The following is a 10,920-nucleotide window of genomic DNA, read 5'->3' as shown; positions in this document are numbered from 1 at the left end:
GACCTTCATAAGTCAGTCATTTTGTTTTACTTTTAAAAGTTCTGTCACGAAATCATTTAAAATAATGCTCTGGGGTTTACTCAAAACTTGTCTATAATTTAACTTCCAGATCTACAGGTTTCTTCTCAAATGCTTTTAGCTCTCAAGACAAAACAAATCTTAAACAATTCTCTCAAGACTTTTTTTTTACATTTAGAGAACACAGTGACACAGCAATGAAAACCATAACGTAATGTGGGGTCTCTGTTATCTTTTTCATTGCTGTGTCGCTGTGTTCTCTAAATCTGAAAAAAAAAGCCTTGAGAGAATTGTTTAAGATTTGTTTTGTCTTGAAAGATATATTTCCTAGCTAGAAGCATTTGAGAAGGAACCTGGAGATCCAGGAAGTGACCAATCAAATTTACGTTAATGGCGTTTGGCACATGCCCTTTATCTAGACCAACTTACAATTTTCAAATTTTATACTACTGATCAGTTGAGTTAAGGGCCTTGCTCAAGGGCCCAGTAATAACTGCTTGGCAGCACTGAGATTTGAACTTTTAATCAGAAGCCCAACACCTTAATCACTGAGCCCCCCCACCACCCCCCAATAGATACCACTATATTTAAAAATATAAATAACATTGTCCCAACCTGACAATCTCATGCCATTTGGTACATTTAGCTCATTCATCATCCATATACTATCTATTAATAAACCTATTCTCCTGATTTCTTTCAAATTGGAAATCCAACTACACAAACACTCAATAACTATTTGCTATAATCATAGTCGCTACTGAAACTCTGTGGTTGGAGTGAAAGTGGAAGTCATGAGTGTGGTTGGTTGGTATTGGATATGATGGAGGTGAAAGGTTGAGAAACATCAGCAGATTCAGAGAGATCAGTGAGGAAAAAGGACAGGTGATGTGCAGGTAGTAGGATGGCGCCAACGACAGATGGTGGTAATAAATCAGGTTGGGGAAGAGATGGAAAGGAGCAGTGAGGATGAGATATGTGAGGAGAAAAACAACAGAGGAGAAGGGGCAGAGAGAGAGAGAGAGAGAGAGAGAGAGAGAGAGAGAGAGAGAGAGAGAGAGAGAGAGAGAGAGAGAGAGAGAGAGAGAGAGATGTGATTTGTTGCATGTATGAAAACCAGAGTGAGGAAAGGGTTGATTACCGAAATAAAACAATTATAAAAGCATTTCTTATTCTGAGATAATACAGAGTTGTCATGCACTGTGTATTATTACCTGTTTGGCAAACCTCAGCTTGCCATATACATGTAGTCCAAGACTTACGTTCATCATAACTTGAAAATATCGTAAGTTGTTATTAATTGAACAAATTACAGTATATAATTTTGAAAAACAGAGCAATTTACAGTATTGTACTGTAAAAACTATACAGTATATATGTATGTTGTAACGGGCATGTGGATGAGCACTGGTTCGTGAAGGGAGGGCAGAGCATTTTTGCCTTTTGCGTGAGACTTTCAATACTGCAAGCTGCACACACAGTCCCAGGAAGCAGTGTGCTAAAAGACATCTTCATCCTGGGTACATCGGTAGCTGTGTGACTGCTGCTATTCTGATCACGCGAAACAACATGATCTCGCTTCCGCACCCACCCTACTCACCAGATTTGGCTCCTGTGGACTTCGACCTTTTCCAGAAGATGAAGATTTGACTCAAAGGTCACCGTTTTGACACCATTGCGGAGATCCTGTGCGAATCGCAGAAGGCGCTTGATGCTCTTCGAAAAAACGACTTCCAGAAGACATTCCAGAAATGGCAGGAACGCTGAGAGCTCTGTATTGCTGTGCAAGGGGACTATTTTGGAGGTGATAGTGTGTATATGTAGATAAATAAAGTACTTTCTTGTAAACAGAGCTCGTCTCCAAAAGTGCCACCTCAAACTAATACCTCAGAAACCGAATGGCTCCATTTCTTTATTAGATCCATGACATTTAAATGGACAAATATGGCAAATACATTTCTTTTTTAATAAAAAAGAAGAAGAAAAAAACTGTAACTGAGCCACAAAAAGCCCAAACATGATGCAACATTTTTAGCTTATTAGATACACTCAGCGACCACTTTATTAGGAACACCTGCATCGGCACCAGCAGCAGAACAATGCAAAAAATCCTGCAGATGCAATTCAGGATGGGAAACCAAACTGTGTTCCCACTGACATTTACTGTGGCATGCTTGTTGATGCCAGACAGTCTGGTTTAAAAATATTTACATGCACACCAGTCTCATTCTCAGTCACGTTTTTCCAGCTCTTTGGGTAGATGTGACCAGTTCAGGCTATGGTAGCGTAAAGAAGCACTCTTCAAAGCTATGGTGAGAAGAACAACATCTCAAAACATACAGCGTTTGGATCTTTGGGTGACAAGACCAGATCATGTTCCGCTCCTGTCGGCAAAGAATCGTGTATCATTAAGAAACAAGGGTTTAACGTGTAACCAAAACATTATTATTTCCAATAACCTCTGATTTGAAATTGGACCAGCCGAATATGTTTTCAGTGACATTGCAAATGTCATCATGGAAAAGAAAGAGAACAAAATCCTCTCATCCCTGTGTAATCACGTTAGAATTTGGCGCATGACCTCTTTGTCTCAAAATTAGAAGTGACAGATCTTAAGATCTCACCCAATCAGTGGTGTTTTCACAGTTAATTACCCCTAGAGTGTCGGTGTATAGGCCAATTAACTCTGTCTAATACTCTTCAGGCACTGGTGTTTACTGTTTTATAAAAGTTCCTGCTGTTTCTCTTTCTCCTAACGCCAGAGCCGACTGACTTATTGCCTGTGTCACTGCTCATCTTATCATCTCCCTTTTCTCTGGCGCTGCAGCAGATCCTCGTGCTTGAAAAGAACACTCTTGCTCCGCTTTCTTATCTTTGATCCGTGTCCCGGAGACACCTTTTCGTCCGTCCTCTTCAATCGATTCAGCCGGTGGAATTTGGCGGCCACTCGAACACACAGATACCCTCCCTTTCCTCGCGACATGATGAGTCATCTATCCTGTGGAGCCCTTGCCAAACAAGCATTTATCCTTTGTCCGCTTTCCAAAAACAGTAGGATTCCAACAGTATTGGCTCACGTAGCATTATCTCTGCTAATGACTCAGGAGATTTCTTCCTCTAAAATGAAATCTGCAAATAAATTTAAAAAAGGCTGGAAAAAAAGACACAATGTCTGGTACACTTGGTCGAACGCAATGTTTATGTCACGTCATGAATTTTGTTGTGATTACAGAACATTGTAATTCAGTACAGTTTTTCTCAGTTGCTTTGGAGCATTTTCTCGGATCATCCGTGATATTTGCACACCAGTTGCACAAAACGATGTGTACAAACAGCACAATACATTGGATTTCTTGCAAAAGCCTGTACTTTTCTCAAAATCCTCAGTTCATCTCTCAAAAGTGAGTATTTGTGTGAATGAATGTCTCATTCCAATCAGAATGAAAAGTGCCTTCATGATTGTTCACAAACAAAATCATCAAAATGTTTAGTCGTGTTTTCAGTGTGACGCTGAACAGTTTCAGGATTTCTTGATATGAACTAAGGTTTGGATCACAGGGACTGAAAATGCACAAAATTTGACTTCCTGTTTGGTATCTATGAATTTCAGCAGCACAAATTTATTTATTTGATTGCATATTTGATTTATATCGATTGTAAAAGACCGGACAGGATTCACACTTTTACTGTTCTGTACAAGTGATCGTTTATTTCTTAATTGTTCATCCATTTTCAGAATGTATAATTCTGAGTTTTGCTCCGTCTGTATTCACTCTCTAATTGAAGGTTCACCAGATTCACCTTTGACCTGTTTTAGAGAGCTGGTTGATCATTGGTTGATCTGATGCCGTTCAATCGCCTTCATTAGTGACGTTCATGATTCATCTGCACAATTCATCAATTCAACACATTTCCAAAAAAAAGTTTAATAGAAATTTTAGATCACAGATTCTGACAACTGGTTTAATCATTTTGCATTCAATGACATACAATGAACTGATGCTGAGATGTTTTGGGGGTTAAAACTGTTCAGGTGAAACCAGTAGAATATATTTTATTAATATATCAACATGAACATAAACAAATGATAATGTAGGAAACAGCAGTTAAATAAATGTACAAAAGCGTTCGCAATTTGATCGAAGAGACAAAAAATTGCATTTATGATGTGCACAAGTGACTGATATAATGTGGAGGCTGAACAAGTAGTTTTGAGAAATTTCATTTCTGACCTGACTAACGCTCCAAAGCGACTGAGAAAACCTGTAACACCTAAAAATCAATATATATTGCGGGAGATTTCATTTGTAGTCACACTTTGTAATCTGATCGCCGGTGTCTGTTTTCCACGCACACTTATTTAAGTGCAGGAAATCGGCGCATTGCAATGGAAAAGAGCAACAGATTTGTATAGTCGTTATTGAATGTCAGGGCAAAGATTAAATATTACCATCAGTCCTATATGATATTAACATCATCGTCAACGTCGTTATCATCGTCATCGTGACCTTCTTCTTGATATCCAGTCATTTTCTTTTCTCCTTCATACGATCACAACCATTAGATATTTATTATATTAAGTTAAATTTGATAAAATTATATTACATTACGTTTCATATATTTATCGATTGTAGTGCTCTTCGTTCCAGTTTCATTCCTATTGCATCTTTCCAATCCTCTGCATCCCATCCCCCTCCTATCTGCCCTGTTTCCCATAGCCCTGCTTTTTAACTAGCCTTATTTACCTCCCTTACCAGCTCTCAGACAATTATATTATTATGGGATAGAGTGCTTTGGCGTAAGTCATTTCTCTCTGTGAGACATTTCCTCTATTTCCTTTTCTACTAGGAATATTGAATAGCACTCTCTCCTCTTTCTCTCTCTTTCACTCTCTCTCTCTCTCTCTCTCTCTGTCTCTGTCTCTGTCTCTCTGTCTCTCTGTCTATCTCTCTCAATGCTTTCACTACTGTTTTCCATAGAACCTCAGTGGGGTTTTAGCTCTTAGGTCATGTCTGTACCGAGCTCTTAACAGTAACAGCCCTTCAATTTCTGTCACTCTCGCCAAGGATCGCAGCAATTGCCAATTCACTGTACCCCCTATTTTGTGTAAATCACATGGAGTTTGAAGTTGGTTAAATTATCTGAGTGCAGCTATCACTCATTGTTTTTTTTTTTTTTTGGAAGGTAGAACTTGGCTAAGCGATGACCCCAGTCCGAGACCTAATAGACCCACAATATTTTTCAGAACAAGACATTTTTTTAAAAGCAGATTCATAAAAGCAGATTTGCTCAGCCGGAATCTCATCCAAACCATTATCCATATGCCTTCCATTGTTTGGAGTGATGGGACTGGACTTGTGGAGGTATTTCTTATTGGATTATGTGTTCAACCAAATGGTGCTTATGCCACCTTGCTGTGAATACAGTGTCTTATAGATGTGAGCCTTATGACTTTTAGCTAATGGGACACTTGGAACACTTGAATGGATGTTATAGTGTAGGATGGTCTTTCTGTGGTACTCCATGCTATACATGTTATATGGAAACCATAACATAAAGCTTTTGACTATTGGGTTTTATATACACACAGATTTACAGCTTACAAATTTAATCAGGATTCATGGTGTACTTTTGTGTCCAAAACATATATTTTCATTAACACATCATGGCCTATTTTCCTACAATATAGTTCATAGTTATAGTACTGCAGCAAAAGTGTGCATAAAAACACAATGCAATGATTTACAAATCTCATAAACACATTTTATTCACAATAGAAAACATATTAGCATTTTAAGGTTTGAGTTGAAGTTAGATAGCAAAACTCTCCTTTTAAACATCTTTTTAAATACGTCTGGGAACCGAGGGAACCAGTTGCTATAGTACAAAACAATATACAATGAAGTAAACAATATGCTGTGTAAACAAGTCAGTTAAATGTAGTCGATGTGAAAAATTCAGTAATGTACACTATATATAGCCAAAGCTTTGTGGCCTCCTCATCTCCCATTTATGTTTCTTGAACATCTAATTCCAACATTATATCCTTTTTGGAATAGAATGCTTTGGAATTTTCCCCATTCAGCCACAAAAGCAATGAATGCTGATGTTGTGCTTGACATGTGATCCAGTTTCAGTTCCGGTTCCCAGATGTGTATCAGCTGGGTTTGACGTCAGGTCACTGTGCAGGACAGCGGAGTTTTTTTCCTTCCAACTCGGACCAAACTGTTTCTTAGTGGAGCTCACTTTGTGCGCAGGTGCAAATTTTCAGGCGTCTTAGATCAGGTGAAGGGAAATTGTAACCATACTACACCATGCAAATACATCATATATCTTTGTGTGCTTCCAAAGTCACCATTTCTTTGATGGTCAGAAGTCTGTTAAGACATACACAGGTCAGGTTAACATCATGACATTATAACGTTATGAGCGTTGAAGTGATTAACACTGATGATCTCCTCATCATGGCTGTTAGTGGGCAGATTTATTTATTAGGCAGCAAATGAACATTTTGTCCTCAAAAGTTGATGTTAGAAGCAGGAAAAATGGGCAAGTGTAAGGATTTTAGCGTTTTTTTTTTTTTCTTTAAATTGTGACGTCTAGACGACTGGGTCAGAGCGTCTCCTAAACTGCAGCTCTTGTGGTGTGTCTGCAGTGGTCAGTATCTATCAGTAAGGAACAGTGGTAAACAGGGTCACTGATGCACTTGTGGAGTAAAGGCTGGTCCGTGTGGTCTGATCCAACAGATGAGCTTCTGTAGCTCAAACTGCTGAAGAAGTTCTGTTTTGACAACAAAATGTTGACCAACACAATATTAGGTAGGTGGTCATAGACTTATGCCTGAACGGTGTGTAAAGAGTTTTATTTAAGACATAGCTGTTAAGCCATGGAGGCGGTGGTAGCTCACTTGTTGGGGGTTCAAATCCCAGTGTTGCCAAGCTGTGACACTTGGGCCCTTTAATAAGGCCCCTAATCCTCAGTGCCACCAGGATGGTGTATCATGGCTAATCATGAGCTCTGACACCAGCATCCTAACATCAACTGGGACTGTTGAATATAGCAGGACATAGTAGTCTTTTGTTTTATATCAGTCACACTAATGCTCTACTGAGGAACCTTCTCAGAAGACAGGATCTTGAACAGAAAACCCCATGCCTGTAAACGATTTTAAACTCATTCATATTCTTTATTTTGTTTTAATGGAATAAGTTTTTCAATAAAATAGAACAAACAGTGCAAAGCTCCACGAGACACAAGGGACTATGGATTTCTGATTCCGTCTGGTCTCTTGTCTGCTCCACAAGAGCTCTAACTTCAGGGACAAAGAGACACGCCTACAGCAATTCTTATTGGCTCGGAGCTGAAACATATTTGCATATGACGGAGTCGATTGGCTGTTTCGACCGTCAATCAAAGATGAAAAAAAAAAAAGCGAGCGCTCGTGGAGTCAGCGTCCGCAGCTGCTGAGTAAGTAGTGGGTAGCGTGTGCGTGCGTGCGTGCGCGTGTATGTGTGCGCGTGCGTGTCTGTGTGAGTGTGTGTGTGTGTGTGCGTGCGCGCGAGCTAAGGAGAGAAAAAGGCTCGCGAGCGTTAAGTGCGCGGCAGTGTTTGGTGTGAAAGCGGTGCAGATGGGCTCGGTGTGCGAAATGCGCCTCACGCGGAAACGCTGGACCATCTGCACGATTGGCCTGCTCCTGATCTTCTATAAGACGAAAGAAAGAGCAAGAAGTAACGAGCATCAGGAAGCCCAACTCACAAGGTAGGCGCGAGACGTTCCGTCCTTCTAGCTATTGATACGGGCACAAGGCACACACACACACACACACACACACGCATGCTTTGTCTGAAAAGTCCAAGAGATTCAGGCATCAGAAGGTCTGCTGTTGTTCTTCATACACAGCTCCTGAAGTTTGAGCGATAGACAATGTTCTTCCATCGGATCCCTCATTGCCCATGAGATGGGATGGGATGAGGGGCTTCCCCCTTTGTTCAGACTGGAACTGAATTAAACCAGTTCTATTTCTATCTCCACCTCTTTTGCTTGATTTCTTCATTCTTCTTTGTATTCCAAACGTTTTGCAAACACTTTCTACAGGCTTCTGAAACCCTTCAGTTCTCCTACAACACAAGGCAGGCGAAACTGGGCCACTTCCCTCTGCACCTCCTCCAGGATATGTATAACCTCTGATTAAATTTAGAAATCACTTGTCTTTCATTTGATATTATGCTCTCGGGGTCCCAGTGTGGGTATAAACCTGCTGGCTTTACTCTACGCTCCATATCAAGGAGGCTTCACAGACTTCAGCATTCATACACTGGAGGTGTTTAGACCTTAAAACTAATAAACTCGAATTAAACCACGTCACCCGTGTCGCCAAGGATAAATGCAAAGTCACGTATGAGTCACGTCAATTCAAGAAGCTTTTATTGTCAAATGTTGGAGTCAGAAATATATTCCGTTATTCACACCTACATACATAAATATCATGTATATAAATAAATATATAATCACAAATATATACTAACACACAGATTTGCTTGAGGCATCAAGGTTGAAAAACACTAATACAGCAAAACCCCCCCCACAGCGTTCTCCACAGGTCCTCCTGATCTTCTGAAAATCCCAGAACTGCAAGCAGAATCAAGTTCCTGCATGTTCTAATATGAGTTCATTTATTTCTTTTGGGCTCAATGACTAGAGTTGCAAAATTCCAGGAATCTTCATGACTGGAAACTTTTCCATGAGTATTAATGGGAGTTAATGAGAGTAAACGGGGAAATTTCAGGTTAGTCTATAACCGGGATGTTAAATGGAGCTGGGAAAAAAAAATCTTGCAGGATTATTTTGGTAAAAACAAGCAAATTGAATGCAATTTCAGAATCTCTATACAAATCCTGTGCAGAAAATCAGGTAAAAAAAAATGTCCATCTTGGTGAATATTTACATAAATTACATAAATATTACATGAATTTATGTTTAAAATGTCCTTGTGCTGTGTGTAAGCTATCGTGCAAAAAATAACAAAAAATAAATGCTAACAATTAAATCAATGTTGAAAATTCAATTTTGAAAAAAATCTATTAGTTTGCACAAAACAATGGTTTTTTTTGTTTGTTTGTAAATTTCCCAAAAATTCATAATGAATTCTTGTAAATTCGCCAAAAAATCTAATAAATGTCAACTTTCCAACTTGAAATATTTCCCAAATTCCTCAGATGAAGTTCCCATGGAAAGTTTCTGGAAATTTACAAAAAACATAATTTTATGTATTTCATTTACATATCATTTACATAAAACATGAATAACTTACGATAATTAACACGACCGATCTGAATGTAAAGTGTAAAGTTTCCCCAAAGTCTCAAAAATCAATTCCATTGATTTTTGTTTGAGGGAAGAATAAACAAATAAAAAAATAAAAAAAAGGAAGAAAGCTCGACTTGCATATATTTGCTAAGCAGTGAAGACGAGGCTATTGTGTTTGTGGTGAGGTGTGTTTGTGTGTAGATGATTACACACGGGGCAATTACGGGACAACAGACAGTTGAAAACATGTGGTTTCCGTATTTTACAGAGAAGTCTTTCGTCCCAACGATCAGAAAACAGAAGCTAAAAACGACAAACGGCAAACAAAATATGTCAGCTGAGCCCGTTCGAGTTTGATCATAAAAATGATCGTTTTTTTTTATTTTTGAAAGTGCGAATGAAAAAGATTTAAGTTGTGAAGAGAATCAGATTTTCGTCGCGCTCAGTTTTTCCCCAGACAGCTCAGGAAATAACGGTGACTCAGATCACAATAATTCAGTTAGAGAATAAATGAATGAAGACATGTGATGTTCAATTACATCCAGATTTTCACAGCAGATCTGCTATTTTTGAGTCGTGGATATAAAATGTATTTATTTGAAATTCTGATCATGAATATTCAATATTGTTTCAGTGCATTGTTTATGCATTAGTTCAGTCTTTATGCTATAGAAAGGAGTGTTGAATGACTTGTGACATGGTGGTTATGAAATCTTCGAAAATCAGATTTTAAAATGAAAGTAAAATAGTAGGATGATAAAAAGAAAGAAATGGAGCTTTTACAAATGTCACATGTACATTACAGTGAAATTATTTTACATATCCAAGCAATGTTAGGAATCTGGGGTCAAAGTGCAGGGTCTGCCATGATTCAGCACCCCTGGAGCACGGATAATTAAGGGCCTTGCTCAAGGGCCCCAACAGTGGCAGCTAGGTGATACTGGGACTTAAACCCCTGACCTTCTGAGCTGTAACCCAGAGCCTTAACCATTGAGTGACAACCTTCTTAGTAAAAATGGTTGATGGTTAAGCTTTCACATATCTTGATGTGGGAACACAGAGGTTTAGTGGTTAGTTAAATTATCTTGGGGGTTTATTTTTGCATACTGAGTTTGCATATTCTCCACCTGCTTCGGGGTTTCCTCTGAGTACTTTGGTTTTCTCCCATCAGTCCCAGACATATTGTAGACTGATTGGAACATTTCCAATTTGTCTGGAGAACATTGAATTCCTTGAGGATGGGCTTCCAGGTCCCGGCATCCCTGTATCCCTGTTAAGAATGAGGGATATCGAAAATGGATGGATGTTCATGATGTAAACAAAAACGTACATTATGGAGACACGTATCCAGCATTATTTCGAACGAAATCTCAAAATCTGTTGCCTGTAAACATATCCGTCCATTCTGCTCACGCCATGGACACTAATCTCGCAGCTGTTATGGCTTCATAACTGACGAGCTACAAGGTCGCAGGAGAAAACTCCAGTTTTACAACCTCCTATCGCCATTGTGTGCATTTGCATGTCGGTGTTAAGGGATCTAATCCCCTCCTTATGTCACGGGTTCTTTTATTCTCGCATTTCCTGATTGTACAT

The 10,920-nt window shown here is 39.1% G+C and overlaps 1 protein-coding gene across 1 annotated transcript in view; it reads left to right on the top strand.

The window, feature by feature from the left end:
• Positions 1-7,483: 7,483 nt before the first annotated feature.
• st8sia4 (ST8 alpha-N-acetyl-neuraminide alpha-2,8-sialyltransferase 4) overlaps positions 7,484-10,920 on the top strand; it is a 32,323-nt gene continuing 28,886 nt past the window's right edge. Inside the window, exon 1 of the mRNA XM_046861869.1 lies at positions 7,484-7,776. Within this exon, the coding sequence (XP_046717825.1) occupies positions 7,526-7,776 (251 nt within the window). The 5' untranslated portion in view covers positions 7,484-7,525. The remainder of the gene's footprint in view (positions 7,777-10,920) is intronic.

Source organism: Silurus meridionalis, chromosome 11 (genome assembly GCF_014805685.1).
Source record: "Silurus meridionalis isolate SWU-2019-XX chromosome 11, ASM1480568v1, whole genome shotgun sequence".
Taxonomy (NCBI): domain Eukaryota; kingdom Metazoa; phylum Chordata; class Actinopteri; order Siluriformes; family Siluridae; genus Silurus; species Silurus meridionalis.
The sequence above is the reverse complement of the archived record's forward strand: the minus strand, read 5'-3'. Positions and strand labels throughout refer to the sequence as shown.